A 22,125-nucleotide genomic window follows, 5' to 3' on the forward strand; every position below is an offset into this window, starting at 1 on the left:
CCTCCTTTTGAGCCTATTCATTCTTTGGAAATTAAAATACTTTCTTGGAAAGTGTTGTTTCATTTGGCCATCTCTTCGGCTAGAAGAGTTTCTGAATTGTCTGCTCTCTTGTGAGTCTCCTTTTTCTGATTTTCCATCAGGAGAAGGCTGTTTTGTGGACTTCGTTTAAATTTCTTCCTAAGGTTGTGAATTCTAACAACATTAATAGGGAAATTGTTATTCCTTCCTTGTGTCCTAATCCCAAGAATACTCTTGAAAGATCTTTGCATTCTTTGGACGTTGTTAGAGCTTTGAAATATTATGATGTATTTGCTTCTTCTGAAGCAGTCTTTGGCAGGAAAGTTCTTCAGGCAGCTGTCTCAGTTTGATTCTTTTGCTTATGATTTAAGTTTTTTTTCTTGAAATTTATGTGAAATTTATAAGAGAGACTTTTTTTTTGTGGATTTAATTTTTTCAGTGACTCTTCTGTGGTCTCCCACATCTTGGGTATTTCTATCCCGTATGTCACTAGCTCATGGACTCTTGCCAATTACTTTAAAGAAAAGATAATTTATGTAAGAACTTACCTGATAAATTAATTTCTTTCATATTGGCAAGAGTCCATAAGGTCCACCCTTTTTTATGGTGGTTATGATTTAAAAAGCACAATTTTATTTCCAGTTCCTCTCTTTGTATGCTTTTTTACTCCTTATTTTATCACCCCACTACTTGGCTATTAATTAAACTGAATTGTGGGTGTGGTGAGGGGCATATTTATAGGCATTTTGAGGTTTAGGAAACTTTGCCCCTCCTGGTAGGATTGTATATCCCATACGTCACTCGCTCATGGACTCTTGCCAATATGAAAGAAATTAATTTATCAGGTAAGTTCTTACATAAATTATGTTTTTCATTTATAAATAATTGGGTGTTTGGATCAGCAATTTCATTTTGATCTATCAAATAACCGAAGGACACAGTAATATTTCAGTAGTGAAATGAGGTTTATTAGATTAACAGAAAATGTGCAATATGCATCCAAACGAAATTAGACAGGTGCATAAATTTGGGCAACAGAAATATTGCATCAATACTGTATTTAGTAGAGCCTCCTTTAGCAGAAATAACAGCCTCTAGACGCTTCCTATAGCCTGTGATGAGTGTCTGGATTCTGGATTAAGGTATTTTGGAACATTCCTCCTTGCAAAACATCTCCCGTTAAGTTAGGTTTGATGGATGCCGAGCATGCACAGCCCGCTTCAAATCACCCTACAGATTTTCAATGACATTCAGGTCTGGGGACTGGGATGTCCATTCCAGAACATTGTACTTGTTCCTCTGCATAAATGCCAGAGTAGATTTTGAGCTGGGTTTTGGGTCGTTGTCTTGTTGAAATATGCAGCCCCGGCATAACTTAAACTTTGTGACTGATTCCTCAACATTATTCTCAAGCATCTGCTCATATTGAGTGGAATCCATGCCACCCTCAACTTTAACAAGATTCCCAGTACCAGAACTGGCCACACAGGCCCGCAGCCTAATGGAACATCCACCAAATTTTACTGTGGGTAGGAAGTGTTTGTCTTGGAACGCTATGTTCTTTTGCCGCCATGCATAACGCCCCTTGTTATGACCTAATAACTTAATCTTTGTTTCATCAGTCCACAGCACCTTCTTCCAAAATGAAGCTGGCTTATCCAAATGTGCGTTTGCATACCACAAGTGACTGTTTATGGCGTGTGTGCAGAAAAGGCTTCTTCTACATCACTCTCCCATACAGCTTCTCCTTGTGCAAAGTGCGCTGAATTGTTGAACGATGCACAGTGACACCATCTGCAGCAAGATGATGTTGTAGGTCTTTGGAGGTGGTCTGTGGGCTGTTTTTGACCGTTCTCACAATCCTTTGCCTTTGCCTCTCCGATATTTTACTTGGCCTGCCACTTCTGATCTTAACAAAAACTGTGCCTGTGGTCTTCCATTTCCTCACTATGTTCCTCACAGTGGACACAAACAGCTTAAATCTCTGCAATAGCTTTTTGTAGCCTTCCCCTAAACCATAATATTGAACAATCTTTGTTTTCAGGTCATTTGAGAGTTGTTTTGAGCCCCCCATGTTGCCACTCTTCAGAGGAGAGTCAAAGAAAACAACAACTTGCAATTGGCCACATTAAATACATTTTCTCATGATTGGATGCACCTGTCTATGAAGTTCAAGGCTTAATGTGCTCACCAAACCAATTGTGTGTTCCAATTAATCAGTGCTAGGTAACATAGTAACATAGTAGATGAGGTTGAAAAAAGACCGAAATCCATCAAGTTCAACCTATACAAATCTAAAATATATACAAAAAGCTCCAGTTAAGCTTAAATAATCCCACTAAAAGGTGACCCATTTAATACTAGCAATCATATCCATGAATTTTGTTTATAGACAGAAATGTATCCAAACCATTTTTAAATGTATCTAGGGTATTGGCATTCACTACCTCCTTTGGTAATGAGTTCCACAATTTTATTGCTCTTACAGTGAAAAAACGTTTCCGTTACAGGAAATTAAAGCTCCTTTCCTCCAACCTTAAATTGTGACCTCTGGTCACAAACAATTTTCTTGGAAAAAACAGAACTTCTGCCATCTCTGTATATGGGCCTTGAATATATTTATATAAAGTAATCATGTCACCTATTAAGCGCCTTTTTTCTAAAGAAAACAGACCAAGTTTGGCTAGCTTCTCCTCATAGGTTAAATTCTCCAATCCCCTTATTAGCTTTGTTGCCCTTCTCTGAACTTTTTCTAGTTCTGCGATATCTTTTTTTTGCGATTGATCCCCAGAACTGCACTCCATATTCAAGGTGAGGTCTTACCAGGGCTTTATATAGTGACAGAATTATGCTTTCCTCCCTTGAATCAATGCCTCTTTTAATACATGCTAGTATCTTATTAGCCTTTGAAGCTGCTGCCCTGCATTGTGCACCTATCTTTAGATTGTTATCTATTACTACCCCCAAATCCCTTTCCTCCTGTGTTTGGCTAAGTCTCGTCCCATTTAAATAATATGTTGCCTGCTTATTTTTACTTCCAAAATGTAGAACCTTGCATTTTCCCATAGTAAATCTCATTTTCCATTTACCTGCCCATACTTCTAATTTTTGCAAGTCCCTTTGTAACGAAAGTTCATCCTGCGCTGACCTAATGACCTTACTTAACTAAAAATAGAGATGTCGCTATTTAATCCTTGCTCCAAGTCATTTATAAAAATATTAAAAAGAACAGGGCCCAGTACTGATCCCTTGGGGACTCCACTGATTACCTTTGTCCAAGATGAGTATGATCCATTTACTACTACTCGTTGCTCCCTATCTTTTATCCAGTTATTTATCCACAAACTAACATTTTCAGCTATTCCCAGTCCCTTAATTTTGTGCATTAAAGGGACATCAACTGATTCCCCTTTATCTATATTTTTACTTACTTCCTCATAGAATCTAATTAGATTAGTTTGACATGATCTATTTCACATAAAACCATGCTGATTAGAACTCATAATCTTGTTTACATGAATATGCTCATCAATATAATCCCTTCAAATATTTTCCCCACTATTGATGTCAAACTAGCTGGTCTATAGCTTCCTGGATCATCCCTACTTCCCTTTTTGAAGAGTGGCACCACATCAGCTTTACGCCAATCCTTGGGTACCATGCATGAGGATAATGAGTCTTGAAATATTAAGAGTAGAGGTTTGTCTATAACAGTGCTAAGTTCCCTTAACACCCTTGGGTGTATTCCATCTGGGCCTGGAGTTTTATTTACCTTAATATTATCCAATTTGTTCCTGATATCCTCTATACTTAACCCAGTTAATGGTATGGGCTGGCATGTTCTATTTTGTTCCAAAGTATCATCCAATGGTTCCTCTCTTGTGTATACTGAAGAAAAAAACTGGTTTAGTATCTCGGCCTTCTCCTTGTCACTGTTAATCATGCTACCCTCCAAGCATTTTAATATACCTATATTGTCTTTCTTAGATTTTTTGCTATTTATGTACTTAAAGAACCTTCTAGGGTTAGATTTAGAATCCTTTGCAATTAATTTTTCATTTTCAAGTTTGGCTAATTTGATTGCTTTTTTGCATGCTTTGTTACATTCCTTATAAATATGGAATTTTGAGTCTGTACTATTTTCTTTGAATAATTTAAATGCCCTACATTTTTTCCTAATTTCTCATAACACATTTATATTCAGCCACATTGGCTTGGATTTTTTATTTTTATAACCATATGGTATTTGTTGTATATTTATTTAACAAAGTTTTAAATGTTATCCATTTATCCTCTGTATTTTTATTAGAGAATACTTTGTCCCAATTTATGTTATTTAATGATTTCCTTAAATTGTTGAATTTTGCTTTCTTAAAATTAAAAGTCTTGGTTAAACCTTTAAGACACTGCTTATGAAAAGAGATTTCAAATGTGACCATGTTATGATCACTGTCACCCAAATGTTCTTTGACTTCTATGTTTGATATTATATCTGTATTATTTGATAGCACTAAATCCAATATAGCTTTACTCCTAGTTGGCTCCTCTATTAATTGTGACAAGAAGTTATCCCTGAGAACATTTAAAAATCTATCCCCCTTAGCTGAATTACTAGTTTCATTGGCCCAGTTTATATCAGGGTAGTTAAAATCTCCCATAATTACAGCACTGTTATTAGCAGCCTTACCTATTTGCATTAGTAATTGAGCTTCATCCAGGTCACTAATGTTGGGGGGCTTGTAGCATGTTCCTAGTAATATTTTTTTAGGATTTTTCCCCCCCACTCTCTTTATTTCCACCCACAGGGTCTCTACATTGTCACTTGTATCATAAATATCTTCCCTTATTGTAGGTTTAAGGTTAGGTTTAATATACATGCAGATTCCTCCACCCCTTTTATTATTCCTGTCCCTCCTAAATAAAGTATATCCCTCTAAGTTAACTGCCCAGTCATGTGAATCATCCCACCAAGTTTCAGTTATACTGATAACATCATAGTCCTCTTCTGCAACTAAGAGCTCCAGCTCCCCCATTTTACCTGTGATGCTTCTTGCATTTGTTGCCATACATTTAATTTTCATGTGCTTTCTGCTGATACTTGGTGTGCTTTCCTCCATACTTTCTAATGTGACATTTCTTAAGTCATCTCTTCCTTGAGATATCAAAGGAGTGACAGATTCACAGACTGATCTCTCTATACTATTGTTTTTTAACTGACTCCCCCCCCCTTTGCCTAGTTTAAAAGATTCTCTAAACTTGCTACCATCCTTTCCCCCAACACACCTGCACCCATGTCATTCAGATGCAATCCATCCATACTGCACAAATTGTACCCAAGTGAAAAGTCAGCCCAGTGCTCTAAAAAGTCAAACCCCTCATTTTTACACCATGTTTTTAACCATGAATTAACAGATCTTAGCTCCTTCTGCCTTACTGAATTAGCCTACTGCACTAGTAATATCTCCGAAAATATTACTTTGGAGGTCCTTGCGTTAAGCTTGCTACCTATCTCCCTGAAGTCATTTCTCTTGTAAGATGTATCGAGTCCACTGATTCATCCTTACTTGTGGGATATTCTCCTTCCCTACAGTAAGTGGCAGAGAGAGCACCCACAGCAGAGCTGTCTATATAGCTCCCCCCCCCAGTCATTCTCTCTGCCTGCTTAACTGCTAGGAAGGGCAAAGAGCTATGTGGTGACTGTAAGGACTCGTGGCAGACAGTTCTTAAGGTGGAGGGAGCTATTTCTACTCTGTCTAAGCGTACAACTATACCTATCGAAGACAGTTGTGCTTTCAAAGATCCTATGGATAAAAAATTAGAGGGTCTCCTGATGAAAATTTTTGTTCATCATGGTTTTTCTCTCCAACCTATTGCGTGCATTGTTCCTGTAACTACTGCAGCTGCTTTCTGGTTTGAGGCTCTAGAAGAGGCTCTTCTGATGGAGACTCCATTAGAGGAGATTATTGACAGAATCAAGGCCCTTAAGTTGGCTAATTCTTTTATTACAGATGCTGCTTTTCAACTGGCTAAATTAGCGGCAAAGAATTCAGGTTTTGCCATTTTAGCACGCAGGGCGTTATGGCTTAAGTCCTAGTCTGCTGATGTGTCATCTAATTCTAAACTTTTGAACATCCCTTTCAAAGGAAAGACCCTATTCGGGCCTGAACTGAAAGAGATTATTTCAGACATCACTGGAGGGAAAGGTCATGCCCTTCCTCAGGATAGATCAAATAAGATGAAGATCAAGCAAAATAATTTTCGTTCCTTTCGGAACTTCAAGAGTGGTTCCGTTTCAGCTTCCTCTGCTACAAAGCAAGAGGGGAATTTTGCCCAATCCAAGTCAGTCTGGAGACCTAACCAGGCTTGGAACAAGGGTAAACAGGCCAAGAAGCCTGCAGCTGCCTCTAAGACAGCATGAAGGGGTAGCCCCCGATCCGGGACCGGATCTTGTAGGGGGCAGACTCTCTCTTCGCTCAGGCTTGGGCAAGAGATGTTCACGATCCCTGGGCTTTATAAATTGTGTCCCAGGGATATCTTCTGGCATTCAAAGACTCCCAAGGGGGAGATTTCATATTTCTCGATTGTCTGTAAACCAGACAAAGAGAGAGGCGTTCTTACGCTGTGTAGAAGATCTTCTTACCATGGGGGTGATCCGCCCAGTCCCAAAAGAGGAACAGGGGCTAGGGTTCTACTCAAACCTGTTTGTGGTTCCCAAAAAAGAGGGAACTTTCAGACCAATCTTGGATCTCAAAATTCTAAACAAGTTCCTCAAAGTTCCATCATTCAAGATGGAAACCATTCGGACTATTCTTCCTCTGATCCAGGAAGGTCAATATATGACTACCGTGGACTTAAAGGATGCGTATCTACACATCCCTATTCACAGAAATCATCATCAATTTCTCAGATTTGCCTTTCTAGACAGGCATTACCAGTTTGTGGCTCTTCCCTTCGCTGTGTAGAAGATCTTCTTACCATGGGGGTGATCCGCCCAGTCCCAAAAGAGGAACAGGGGCTAGGGTTCTACTCAAACCTGTTTGTGGTTCCCAAAAAAGAGGGAACTTTCAGACCAATCTTGGATCTCAAAATTCTAAACAAGTTCCTCAAAGTTCCATCATTCAAGATGGAAACCATTCGGACTATTCTTCCTCTGATCCAGGAAGGTCAATATATGACTACCGTGGACTTAAAGGATGCGTATCTACACATCCCTATTCACAGAAATCATCATCAATTTCTCAGATTTGCCTTTCTAGACAGGCATTACCAGTTTGTGGCTCTTCCCTTCGCTGTGTAGAAGATCTTCTTACCATGGGGGTGATCCGCCCAGTCCCAAAAGAGGAACAGGGGCTAGGGTTCTACTCAAACCTGTTTGTGGTTCCCAAAAAAGAGGGAACTTTCAGACCAATCTTGGATCTCAAAATTCTAAACAAGTTCCTCAAAGTTCCATCATTCAAGATGGAAACCATTCGGACTATTCTGCCTCTGATCCAGGAAGGTCAATATATGACTACCGTGGACTTAAAGGATGCGTATCTACACATCCCTATTCACAGAAATCATCATCAATTTCTCAGATTTGCCTTTCTAGACAGGCATTACCAGTTTGTGGCTCTTCCCTTCGGGTTAGCCACGGCTCCAAGAATTTTCACAAAGGTGCTAGGGTCCCTTCTGGCGGTTCTACGACAGCGGGGCATAGCAGTGGCGCCTTATCTAGACGACATCTTAATCCAGGCGTCGACTTTTCAGCTAGCCAAGTCTCACACGGACATTGTGTTGGCTTTTCTGAGATCTCACGGGTGGAAGGTGAACATAAAAAAGAGTTCTCTCTTCCCTCTTACAAGAGTTTCCTTTCTAGGGACTCTGATAGATTCGGTAGAAATGAAAATATTTCTGACGGAGGTCAGAAAATCAAAACTCTTAACCACTTGCCAAACTCTTCATTCCATTCCTTGGCCATCTGTGGCTCAGTGTATGGAGGTAATCGGACTCATGGTAGCGGCAATGGACATAGTTCCTTTTGCCCGCCTACACCTCAGACCACTGCAACTATGCATTCTCAAACAGTGGAATGGGGATTATGCATATTTATCTCCTCAACTGCATCTGGACCAGGAGACCAGAGATTCTCTTCTCTGGTGGTTGTCTCAGGACCACCTGTCTCAGGGAATGTACTTCCACAGGCCAGAGTGGCTCATTGTAATGACAGATGCCAGCCTGCTAGATTGGGGGGCAGTCTGGAACTCCCTGAAAGCACAGGGCTTATGGTCTCGGGAGGAATCTCTTCTTCCGATAAGCATCCTAGAACTGAGAGCGATTGTTACGGTTGCCTCCAGGCTGGCTGGAAGTTGGACCGTAGAAAAGGATGCTCCTAGCGCTCACCAAAGAATCATCAGCACCATAGTCAGCAATCCCTGTAGTGATATTAGCTGAATCCTACAAACATGAGTCAAAGCTTCAAGTTAGAGGGTCAACATAGGTCTGCTGTGCTGGAGCACACAGCCTGCTTTTATTGAGGTTACATGCAAACAGGACACTCTCAGGGGGAGGCATAAAATCCCCCATCACACATTTGATATTAGATAGAGACACTCCCTTTGACAGGCCACAACAGCAGATAACATTACACACAAGAAAACAATGCAGTCCACCTTATCAATACTAGTCTGATTAGACAATGGGAAAGTCACTAAACCTAATTAGAGCTAATCCCAGCAGACTTGTATTTAGAATAGGTTTCTTGAAGCTGAACAAAATTTAACTCTTAATGGCACACAATGAAACTGAACCAAGTGGGAGAAAGCCAGGGACAAGTCATTTCACAGGTCTGGGGACATAGTCTTAAAGGGGCATTGTCCATCAAAGTCACAATATGTCCCCAGATGGTTCTTAAAGGGCCACACACACCCAACAAAAGTCAATATGTCCTCAGGGGCACAATCTTCCAGGGGCCATAGTCATGTGGAAGGAGGCTGGCAAATAGGCTTCTCCAAAATCCAGGGAAGCAGGGCAATTTTTCATTTAAAGGGCCAGTTACAAACAGCAGTTTGTAACATATCTCCCCTTTTGGAGGGAGACTAACCAGGCACCTGACCTTCTGCCGGTCAGTGCCCAAGTTAGTCTCGCAACCCACCCACAAATAATCGCTAGCAGCAAAGTAGCCCCCCCACAATACGTAGTACTGGCCTGTAAGTTCCAGGTTGCAGGATGAAAGTGCAGCATCCTCGGCCTTCCTGGCGCAGCTTGGCAAATAGCTGATGGTACTTGGGGGGCAGAGGCCAGCGGCACTCTGCCCTGGTGCCAGCGCTTCTGCTGGGGTGAGGGGTTTGCAGGCCAGTTCTGTAACAAGGACAAGGTCTGTAGGGCAGAGGCCAGCAGCGCTCTGTCCTGATGCCAGCTCTTCTGCTGGGGGAATTGGGGCATAGTCCTGCCCGGTGGCAAAGGGAACATGGGGGTCAGTGGGGGCCAACATCTCCACTGTTAACCCTGGGCCCAAGTTAGGGGTTAGCTGGGGAGGGGGAGATTGGCTTACCTCCTCCTCCTGATACTCCTGTGGCCGTTGGGAAGGGAGGTCGATGCTCTCCGCTTCCTGTGGAACATGCTGCGGCTGGGGAGAGAGACCGGTTGTCTCCTCTCCCTGGAAGGCACACTCCGGCTGGGGAGGGAGGTCGATGCTCTCCCCTCCCTGTAGCTGGGTCTGTCGCTGGGGATCTGGGCCGCCTGCCCAGCATCCCTGTAGGGCCGGTAGAGAGACTGCGGTCCCATCTCCACCTGCCTGCTGGGGGTCCTCCCAGGACCAGTCTATGAGGCCTGCTGCCTCTGGTATCTCTGGCTGGGGAAGGGGACTGGTTGTCTCTTCCCTCTGCACGGTATACTGCCGCTGGGGAGGGAGGTCGCTGCTCTCCTCTCCCTGTAACTCTGGCTGCCGCTGGGAAGGGAGGTCGTTGCTCTCCGCTCCCTGTGACTCACTTTTTCGCTGGAGACCAGGTGTCCAGACCCTCAAACTCCACAGTTGGCGCTCAAAGGCTCGTGCCGCTTTGTTCTCCGTATCCAATTCCCGGATGATGCGACTGACTACCTCCTGTGCAGGGTCTGGACCATATCGGACTAGCCGCCTCTTTACCTCTGGAACGAAATCCGCGCCCTCATAGCGACGGATCAGGTTGAGGTGCTCTTCACAGGGTTCTGAATAGTGTCTTGTCAGCTCCATGCTGCTGTAGGTAGGGACGCTGCGCAGTGGCTAGCGTTGCCCTTAATAACTTTCCTACAATACCAGTGCTGTTGTGGTGCTGCTCCTTGCGCTAGGACGCCAATCCCACCGCTGCCGCCAAATGTTACGGTTGCCTCCAGGCTGGCTGGAAGTTGGACCGTAGAAAAGGATGCTCCTAGCGCTCACCAAAGAATCATCAGCACCATAGTCAGCAATCCCTGTAGTGATATTAGCTGAATCCTACAAACATGAGTCAAAGCTTCAAGTTAGAGGGTCAACATAGGTCTGCTGTGCTGGAGCACACAGCCTGCTTTTATTGAGGTTACATGCAAACAGGACACTCTCAGGGGGAGGCATAAAATCCCCCATCACACATTTGATATTAGATAGAGACACTCCCTTTGACAGGCCACAACAGCAGATAACATTACACACAAGAAAACAATGCAGTCCACCTTATCAATACTAGTCTGATTAGACAATGGGAAAGTCACTAAACCTAATTAGAGCTAATCCCAGCAGACTTGTATTTAGAATAGGTTTCTTGAAGCTGAACAAAATTTAACTCTTAATGGCACACAATGAAACTGAACCAAGTGGGAGAAAGCCAGGGACAAGTCATTTCACAGGTCTGGGGACATAGTCTTAAAGGGGCATTGTCCATCAAAGTCACAATATGTCCCCAGATGGTTCTTAAAGGGCCACACACACCCAACAAAAGTCAATATGTCCTCAGGGGCACAATCTTCCAGGGGCCATAGTCATGTGGAAGGAGGCTGGCAAATAGGCTTCTCCAAAATCCAGGGAAGCAGGGCAATTTTTCATTTAAAGGGCCAGTTACAAACAGCAGTTTGTAACAGCGATATTCAAGGCGCTTCAGGCGTGGCCTCAGCTTGCTGCAGCCAAATTCATCAGGTTTCAGTCGGACAACATCACGACTGTAGCTTATATCAATCATCAAAGAGGAACAAGGAGTTCTCTAGCGTTGATGGAGGTAACCAAAATAATCCGATGGGCAGAGGATCACTCTTGCCATCTCTCAGCAATCCACATTCCAGGAGTAGAGAACTGGGAGGCGGATTTTCTAAGTCGTCAGACTTTTCATCCGGGGGAGTGGGAACTCCATCCGGAGGTATTTGCTCAGCTGATTCAGCTATGGGGCACACCAGAATTGGATCTGATGGTGTCGCGTCAGAATGCCAAACTTCCTCGTTACAGGTCCAGGTCCCGGGATCCCAAGGCGGTACTGATAGATGCTCTAGCAGTACCTTGGTCCTTCAATCTGGCCTACGTATTTCCACCACTTTCTCTCCTCCCACGTCTGGTTGCCAGAATCAAGCAGGAGAGAGCTTCAGTGATTCTGATAGCACCTTCGTGGCCACGCAGGACTTGGTATGCAGACCTAGTGGGCATGTCCTTGGTTCCACCGTGGACCTTGCCAATGAGGCAGGACCTTCTAATCCAAGATCCGTTCTCGCATCCAAATCTAGTTTCTCTGCGTCTGACTGCTTGGAGATTGAACGCCTAATTCTATCAAAGCGTGGGTTCTCTGAGTCGGTCATTGATACCCTGATTCAGGCTAGAAAACCTGTCACCAGGAAGATCTATCATAAGATTTGGCGCAAATATCTTTATTGGTGTGAATCCAAAGGTTACTTGTGGAGTAAGATTAGTATTCCTAGAATATTGTCTTTTCTCCAAGAAGGTTTGGAGAAGGGATTATCAGCTAGTTCTCTAAAAGGACAAATATCTGTTTTGTCTATTCTACTACACAAACGTCTGGCAGATGTTTCAGACGTCCAAACTTTTAGTCAGGCTTTGGTCAGAATTAAGCCTGTATTTAAGCCTGTTGCTCCACCTTGGAGCCTAAACTTAGTCCTTAGAGTTCTTCAAGGGGTTCCGTTTGAACCTATGCATTCCATAGATATTAAGCTTCTATCTTGGAAAGTTTTGTTCTTAGTTGCTATCTCTTTGGCTCAAAGAGTTTCTGAGCTATCTGCTTTATAGTGTGATTCCCCTTATCTTATTTTCCATGCAGATAAGGTGGTTTTGCGTACCAAACCTGGTTTTCTTCCTAAGGTTGTTTCTAATAAGAATATCAATCAAGAGATTGTTGTTCCTTCTCTGTGTCCTAATCCTTCATCAAAGAAGGAACATCTGTTGCACAATCTTGATGTTGTTCGTGTTTTAAAGTTTTACTTACAAGCAACCAAAGAGTTCCGTCAAACATCTTCATTGTTTGTTGTTTATTCTGGTAAGTGGAGAGGCCAAAGGGCTACGGCTACCTCTCTTTCCTTTTGGCTGAAAAGCATCATCCGTTTGGCCTATGAGACTGCTGGACAGCAGCCTCCTGAAAGAATTACTGCTCATTCTACTAGAGCTGTGGCTTCCACATGGGCTTTTAAAAATGAGGCTTCTGTTGAACAGATTTGTAAGGCGGCGACTTGGTCTTTGCTTCATACTTTTTCCAAATTTGATACTTTTGCTTCTTTGGAGGCTATTTTTGGGAGAAAGGTTCTACAAGCAGTGGTGCCTTCCGTTTAAGGTCCCTGTCTTGTTCCTCCCTTCATCCGTGTCCTAAAGCTTTGGTATTGGTATCCCACAAGTAAGGATGAATCTGTGGACTCAATACATCTTAGTCCACGACCCGCCCTGTTTATTTAAGACAGGCATATATATTTTTATTTTTAAACTTTGTCACCACTGCACCCTATGGTTTCTCCTTTTTTTTCCTAGCCTTCGGTCGAATGACTGGGGGGGTGGAGCTAAGGGGGGAGCTATATAGACAGCTCTGCTGTGGGTGCTCTCTCTGCCACTTCCTGTAGGGAAGGAGAATATCCCACAAGTAAGGATGAATCCGTGGACTCGATACATCACAAGAGAAATAAATTTATCAGGTAAGCATAAATTATGATTTTTTAGGACTCTCCATCTCCCGCTGATTCCTTCATTAGTACCAATATGTACCGTTACTGCAGGATCAGGTAGTTACAGGTATTCAAATCAACAAAATGACAAGGGTCCCCAAATTTACGCACCTGTCTAATTTCGTTTGGATGCATATTGAAAATTTTCTGTTAATCCAATAAACCTTATTTCTCTACTGAAATATTATTGTGTCCTTTAGTTATTTGATAGATCAAAATGAAATTGCTGATCCAAACACCCAATTATTTATAAATGGAAATTGTCAGGGGTGCCTAAACTTTTGCATACAACTGTGTATATATATATATATATATATATATATATATATATATATATATATATATATATATATATATATATATATATATATATATAGAGAGAGAGAGAGAGAGAGATTGTCAGGGGTGCCTAAACTTTTGCATACAACTGTGTGTATGTATATATATATATATATATATATATATATATATATATATATATATATATATATATATATATATATATATATATATATATATATATATAGAGAGAGAGAGAGAGAGAGAGAGAGAGAGAGAGAGAGAGAGAGAGAGAGAGAGAGAGAGAGAGATCCATTTTATTTGCACAATTAAAAAAAAATCTCTTTTTTATAGGAGGACAAGCATTAAGTATATACTTTGATTATATCTATAAAATAAAAATGGTTGATCACTTTTTAGGGCACTTGAGAAAACCTGTGATTCTTTATAATTTTACAATTAAAATTAACACATACCTTGTTAAGCATAAATCCACAAAATCTCTTGCTTTCTTTGAGAAGTGATCAGGGAGAGTGGGCATAAGACCTCTTTGGGCACCAATATAGTACATGGCAGCCATGTTGTTCATATGAGCCAGGGGTGGCTTTCCAGTAGCCATTTCAAATACAGTACAGCCAGTGCTCCATATATCAGATTTCTTTCCATGTCCAGACTCATTGATTACTTCTGGTGCCATCCAATATGGTGTTCCATGCATAGACTTTAACAGTTCACTCTGTGTTCCGCTCATATTTAAATTAGTCAGCTGTTTTGCACATCCAAAGTCAATTAGCTTTATCACCCCATCAGGCATAAGCATGATGTTGTTTCCCTTAATGTCCCTGTGAATTACTCTGTTATTGTGCAGATATGATATTCCTTGGAGGATTTGCTTTGTGTATTTAACAAACACTATTTCTGGTAATGGTCCAAAACGTTTCAGTACGCTAGAAATAGATCCACCTGGTACAAATTCCATAAAAATAGTCACTATGTTGTCTTGTAAACAGGTTCCCAAATAGCCAACTATATTAACATGCTTTAGTGCTTTTAGTAAGTTAACTTCCTCTTGAAGTTTTTTGTATTCCTTTTCTGCAATAGCTGGTTCTGAAGCTTCAAAAACTACCTGTTTTGCGGCTATTAATTCTCCTTGACTCGTAAGACCACAGTATACCTATAACAAAGCATATTAGTATTCATTAACATATTATCACAATTCAATACAAATATATCAATTTGACCAAGAGAAACATTTTACTGTTAAATAAATATTTTAAAAGTGCAGCTGAAGGAACATTACATTCAAATTTTTAAATTCTAATGTTACAAGTGGAGTGCAATCAATAGCACAGGATGCCAAAGAATAACCCATCTTCTGGTAGCACAAATGGATGGTAAAAAAGATTGACAGTTGCCTCATTTTATATTATATTAATAATGTTCTTGTGCTATATGCTTGTAGATGTGACTGGACAATACATTTTAGACCCAGGTTTTGGTTCTGAAGCATGGCAAACCCTATCCAAGGTTTTTTATTCTACTTTCTATAGCCCCTTATGATGGTTATTCTGCCTGATGTTTAGGACCAATGTTGTCAGTTATCTCCTTGGGATTAGCTTAATATGTCACATAACTTTTCTGTTTTGAGGAATAATAGCTGTACTATTCATATACATAGGTTTAAATAAGTAGATAAGTAAAGCATATTAGGTATTGCATGCTCCTCCTTTTTAATCTATACATAAATTGAACATTAAACTACTTTCTTGGAAAGTGTTGTTTCTTTTGGCAATATCTTCTGCTAGAAGAGTGAGTTATCTGCTCTTTCTTGTGAGCCTCCTTATCTGATTTTTCATTAGGATAAGGCTGTTTTACGGACAATTTGTTGCCTAAAGTTGTTTCTTTGGACGACATTGGTAGAGTGATTGTTCCTTCTTTGTATCCTAATCTTAAAAAATGCTTCTGAAAGATCTTTGCATTATTTGGATGTTTTTAGTGCTTTGAAAATATTATGTTGGTTCTTCTAAGGATTTTAGACAAACGTCTAGTTTGTTTGTTCTTTTTACTGGCCCTATGAAAGGTCAGAAGGCCTCTGCTATTTCTTTAGCCTCTTGGTTAAAACTTGTGATTCACAAAGCTTATTTGGAGGCAGTTCAGCCTCTGCCGTGTCGGATTACCACTCATTCTACAAGGTCAGTTGTTACTTCTTGGGCTTTAAAGAATGAGGCTTCAGTTGATCAAATTTGCTGGGCAGCTACTTGGTCGTTTTTGCATACTTTTACTAAATTCTACCATTTTTATGTTTTTGCTTTTTCTGATGCAGCCTTTGGTAGAAAAAAATCTTCAGGCTGTTGTCTGTTTTGATTGTTTTGCCTGTTTATTTTAAGTACATTTAAAAAAAAAAAAAACTTTTATGGCTCTTAATCCTTTTTTCTTACCTCACTTGCTTGGCTATACGTTAGACTTAGGTATGTGTGAGGTGGGAGGGGTTTTATAGAGGGCTTGGGGTTTGGGAATCTTTGCCTCCTCCTCCTAGTGGTAGAGAAGAATAATTCCCATGAGTAATGGATTGTGGACTTTCACCACCATGAATATTTTTTATTTTTTTTTAAAACATATTTTTATTGAGATTCAATTGAAGACACATATACATTCTATGTCAATGAAATCTGTTCAGGAAAGTGTTTTCCATACATACAGTCTCAAATAAGAAACAGAAGGATACATTACATAAAGTAAACTAAACATGGTTATGCATGATTAAAAGTGAACACTCTTTGTGCCAAGTATCCTGTACGCCCTCGTAATGTCCTATGAGGCCACTCTTGGACCTCTCAATATGACGTTGTGACGTTACAGAGAGCATGCATGAACAGAAGAGGCCACTCTTGGACCTTACACTCTCAGTTTTTCTTTTTTAGTGAGTCCAGGAAGGTCAATATATGACTACCGTGGACTTAAAGGATGCGTATCTACACATCCCTATTCACAGAAATCATCATCAATTTCTCAGATTTGCCTTTCTAGACAGGCATTACCAGTTTGTGGCTCTTCCCTTCGGGTTAGCCACGGCTCCAATAATTTTCGCAAAGGTGCTAGGGTCCCTTCTGGCGGTTCTACGACCTCGGGGCATAGCAGTGGCGCCTTATCTAGACGACATCTTAATCCAGGCGTCGACTTTTCAGCTAGCCAAGTCTCACGCGGACATTGTGTTGGCTTTTCTGAGATCTCACGGGTGGAAGGTGAACATAAAAAAGAGTTTCCTTTCTAGGGACTCTGATAGATTCGGTAGAAATGAAAATATTTCTGACGGAGGTCAGAAAATCAAAACTCTTAACCACTTGCCGAACTCTTCATTCCATTCCTTGGCCATCTGTGGCTGTGTATGGAGGTAATCGGACTCATGGTAGCGGCAATGGACATAGTTCCTTTTGCCCGCCTACACCTCAGACCACTATGCATGCTCAAACAGTGGAATGGGGATTATGCAGATTTATCTCCTCAACTGCATCTGGACCAGGAGACCAGAGATTCTCTTCTCTGGTGGTTGTCTCAGGACCACCTGTCTCAGGGAATGTACTTCCACAGGCCAGAGTGGCTCATTGTAACGACAGATACCAGCCTGCTAGGCTGGGGTGCAGTCTGGAACTCCCTGAAAGCACAGGGCTTATGGTCTCGGTAGGAATCTCTTCTTCCGAAAAAACATCCTAGAACTGAGAGCGATATTCAAGGTGCTTCAGGCGTGGCCTCAGCTTGCTGCAGCCAAATTCATCAGGTTTCAGTCGGTCAACATCACGACTGTAGCTTATATCAATCATCAAGGAGGAACAAGGAGTTCTCTAGCGATGATGGAGGTAACCAAAATAATCCGATGGGCAGAGGATCACTCTTGCCATCTCTCGGCAATCCACATTCCAGGAGTAGAGAACTGGGAGGCGGATTTTCTAAGTCGTCAGACTTTTCATCCGGGGGAGTGGGAACTCCATCCGGAGGTATTTGCTCAGCTGATTCAGCTATGGGGCACACCAGAATTGGATCTGATGGCGTCGCGTCAGAATGCCAAACTTCCTCGTTACGGGTCCAGGTCCCGGGATCCCAAGGCGGTACTGATAAATGCTCTAGCAGTACCTTGGTCCTTCAATCTGGCCTACATATTTCCACCTCTTTCTCTCCTCCCACGTCTGGTTGCCAGAATCAAGCAGGAGAGAGCTTAGGTGATTCTGATAGCACCTGCGTGGCCACGCAGGACTTTGTATGCAGACCTAGTGGGCATGTCCTCGGTTCCACCGTGGACCCTGCCAATGAGGCTGGACCTTCTAATACAAGGTCCGTTCTCGCATCCAAATCTAGTTTCTCTGCGTCTGACTGCTTGGAGATTGAACGCCTAATTCTATTAAAGTGTGGGTTCTCTATAGAACCCACATGGAAAGTGATAGTGAAATTGGAGCAATTAACACACTGTTCTTTAGTAAATATAGAAAATTAAAAACTTTCTATTACAGACATAAATATCTATATATAATATGCAGTTAAATACGATGAACAAAACAGGAAGAATATTATAACCTGAAAATGAGTAAAACTCCCATTTCTAGATGAAGCCACTTGTGGACTCCTACCAACATTAAGAACATACAAAAGGGAGCTATGTTTTAAACTGTTCCGGCCTCTTTTGGGCCTTATATATTTTCCAGACCAGATAAAGGGCGACCACATGAGTATTGGGACCACAGGGAATAATAAGAGGATAGGCGGTCATATACAGCTAGGGAGCATTGGGATCCTAACTCATAACACTGGGAACCAGTTGCTACTCTATCCAGACTTTAATATCCCCTCCTAATAGGATAGTATGGTAGCCCAAAAATTATGTTCGGCAGCGGCAAGTGCCAAAATGCACTTTCTAAGGAAAAGAGCCATTAGAGCAGGTTCGGCATAACTAAAAGGGGGTATGAATTAGTGAGTTTATCTTGGCAGCCTATGGCAACATATAGGGCAGAGCAATTAATTTATGGCTAGATTTAGAGTTCTGCGGCCAAAGGGGTGCGTTAGCTACGCATGCTTTTTTCCCCCCGCACCTTTTAAATACCGCTGATATTTAGAGTTCACAGAATGGCTGCGTTAGGCTCCAAAAAAGGAGCGTAGAGCATATTTACCGCCACTGCAACTCTAAATACCAGCGTTGCTTACGGACGCGGCCAGCTTCAAAAACGTGCTCGTGCACGATTCCCCCATAGAAAACAATGGGGCAGTTTGAGCTGAAAAAAAACCTAACACCTGCAAAAAAGCAGCGTTCAGCTCCTAACGCAGCCCCATTGTTTACTATGGGGAAACACTTCCTATGTCTGCACCTAACACCCTAACATGTACCCCGAGTCTAAACACCCCTAACCTTACACTTATTAATCCCTAATCTGCCGCCCCCGCTATCGCTGACACCTGCATATTTTTTTTAACCCCTAATCTGCCGCTTCGTATACCGCCGCAACCTACATTATACCTATGTACCCCTAATCTGCTGCCCCTAACACCGCCGACCCCTATATTATATTTATTAACCCCTAATCTGCTCCCCACAACGTCACCGCCAGCTACCTACAATAATTAACCCCTAATCTGCCGATCGGATCTCGCCGCTAGTCTAATAAATGGATTAACCCCTAAAGCTAAGTCTAACCCTAACACTAACACCCCCCTAAGTTAAATATAATTTAAATCTAACGAAATAAATTAACTCTTATTATATAAATTATTCCTATTGAAAGCTAAATACTTACCTGTAAAATAAACCCTAATATAGCTACAATATAAATTATAATTATATTGTAGCTATTTTAGGATTAATATTTATTTTACAGGCAACTTTGTATTTATTTTAATCAGGTACAATAGCTATTAAATAGTTAATAAATATTTAATAGCTAAAATAGTTAAAATAATTACAAAATTACCTGTAAAATAAATCCTAACCTAAGTTACAATTAAACTTAACACTACACTATCAATAAATACATTAAATAAACTACCTACAATTACCTACAATTAAACCTAACACTACACTATCAATAAATTAATTAAATAAAATACCTACAAATAACTACAATTAAATAAACTAACTAAAGTACAATAAATAAAAAAGAACTAAGTTACAAAAAATAAAAAAATATTTACAAACATTAGAAAAATATTACAACAATTTTAAACTAATTAAACCTACTCTAAGCCCCCTAATAAAATAACAAAGACCCCCAAAATTAAAAAATGCCCTACCCTAATCTAACCCAAACCCCCCTTAAATAAACCTAACACTAAGCCCCAGAAGATCTTCCTACCTTATCTTCACCATGCCAGGTTCACCGATCCATCCTCGGAAGTCTTGATCCAAGCCTCCGAAGTGTTGATCCAAGCCCAAGCGGGGGGCTGAAGAGTGATGTCCATCCTCCGGCTGAAGTCTTGATCCAAGCGGGCAGAAGAGGACATCCGGACCGGCAAACATCTTCTTCCAAGCCGCATCTTCTATGTTCTTCAATCCGATGACGACCGGCTGATCTTCAAGACCTCCAGCGCGGATCCATCCATCTTCACCGACGACTTCCCGACGAATGACGGTTCCTTTAAGGGACGTCATCCAAGATGGCGTCCCTAGAATCCTATCAGCCAATCGGAATTCGATCAGCCAATCGGAATTAAGGTAGGAAAATTCTGTTTGGCTGATGGAATCAGCTAATCAGATTCAAGTTCAATCCGATTGGCTGATCCAATCAGCCAATCAGATTGAGCTTGCATTCTATTGGCTGATCGGAACAGCCAATAGAATGCGAGCTCAATCTGAACAGCCAATAGAATGCGAGCTCAATCTGATTGGATCAACCAATCGGATTGAACTTGAATCTGATTGGCTGATTCCATCAGCCAATCAGAATATTCCTACCTTAATTCCGATTGGCTGATAGAATCCTATCAGCCAATCGGAATTCGAGGGACGCCATCTTGGATGACGTCATTTAAAGGAACAGTCATTCGGCGAGTAGGCATCGGTTGAAGAGGTTGGATCCGCGTCGGCTGGGAAGAAGATGGCTCCGCTCCGCTCCGGAAGAAAGAAGATTGAAGATGCGGCTTGATAGAAGACTTCATCCCGATGATGGACTTCCAACTTCAGCCCGATGATGGAGTTCTTCAGCCGCCGCTTGGATCAAGACTTCGGACCCTCTTCTAGACCGATCGCTGAACCCGGTGAGGTGAAGACAAGGTAGGGAGATCTTCAGGGGCTTAGTGTTAGGTTTATTTAAGGGGGGTTTGGGTTAGATTAGGGGTATGTGGGTGGTGGGTTGTAATGTTGGGGGGGGTATTATATGGTTTTTTAACAGGCAAAAGCGCTGAATTCTTTGGGGCATGCCCCGCAAAGGGCCCTTTTCAGGGCTGGTAAGGTAAAAGAGCTTTGAACTTTTTTAATTTAGAATAGGGTAGGGCATTTTTTTATTTTGGGGGTCTTTGTTATTTTATTAGGGGGCTTAGAGTAGGTGTAATTAGTTTAAAATTGTTGTAATATTTGTCTGTTTGTAAATATTTTTTTATTTTTTGTAACTTAGTTCTTTTTTATTTTTTGTACTTTAGTTAGTTTATTTAATTGTATTTATTTGTAGGTATTTGTATGTAATTAATTTATTGATAGTGTAGTGTTAGGTTTAATTGTAGATAATTGTAGGTATTTAATTTATTTATTGCTAGTGTAGTGTTAGGTTTAATTGTAACTTAGGTTAGGATTTATTTTACAGGTAATTTTGTAATTATTTTAACTAGGTAACTATTAAATAGTTATTAACTATTTAATAGCTATTGTACCTGGTTAAAATAAATACAAAGTTGCCTGTAAAATAAATATTAATCCTAAAATAGCTACAATATAATTATAATTTATATTGTAGCTATATTAGGGTTTATTTTACAGGTAAGTATTTAGCTTTAAATAGGAATAATTTATTTAATAAGAGTTAATTTATTTAGTTAGATTTAAATTATATTTAACTTAGGGGGGTGTTAGTGTTAGACTTAGCTTTAGGGGTTAAAAAATTTATTATAGTAGCGGTGAGTTCCGGTCGGCAGATTAGGGGTTAATGCTTGAAGTTAGGTGTCGGCGATGTTAGGGAGGGCAGATTAGGGGTTAATACTATTTATTATAGGGTTATTGAGGCGGGAGTGAGGCGGATTAGGGGTTAATAACTTTATTATAATAGCGGCGCGGTCCGGTCGGCAGATTAGGGGTTAATAAGTGGAGGCGACGTTGAGGGGGGCAGATTAGGGGTTAATAAATATAATATAGGGGTCGGCGGTGTTAGGGGCAGCAGATTAGGGGTACATAAGTATAACGTAGCTTGCGGCGGCGTGCGGACGGCAGATTTGGGGTTAAAAATTTTAATTAGAGTGGCGGCGATGTGGGGGGACCTCGGTTTAGGGGTACATAGGTAGTTTATGGGTGTTAGTGTACTTTAGAGCACAGTAGTTAAGAGCTTTATAAACCGGCGTTAGCCCAGAAAGCTCTTAACTACTGACTTTTTTCTGCGGCTGGAGTTTTGTCGTTAGATTTCTAACGCTCACTTCAGCCAAGACTCTAAATACCGGCGTTAGAAAGATCCCATTGAAAAGATAGGATACGCAAATGGCGTAGGGGGATCTGCGGTATGGAAAAGTCGC

The 22,125-nt window shown here is 41.2% G+C and overlaps 1 protein-coding gene across 1 annotated transcript in view; it reads right to left on the reverse strand.

Annotated features, from left to right (window-relative positions):
* MAP3K19 (mitogen-activated protein kinase kinase kinase 19) overlaps positions 1-22,125 on the reverse strand; it is a 207,948-nt gene that overhangs the window by 6,416 nt on the left and 179,407 nt on the right. The window contains exon 12 of the mRNA XM_053712516.1: positions 13,911-14,608. Within this exon, the coding sequence (XP_053568491.1) occupies positions 13,911-14,608 (698 nt within the window). The remainder of the gene's footprint in view (positions 1-13,910; positions 14,609-22,125) is intronic.

This window comes from Bombina bombina, chromosome 1 (genome assembly GCF_027579735.1).
Source record: "Bombina bombina isolate aBomBom1 chromosome 1, aBomBom1.pri, whole genome shotgun sequence".
In the NCBI taxonomy this organism is placed as follows: Eukaryota; Metazoa; Chordata; class Amphibia; order Anura; family Bombinatoridae; genus Bombina; species Bombina bombina.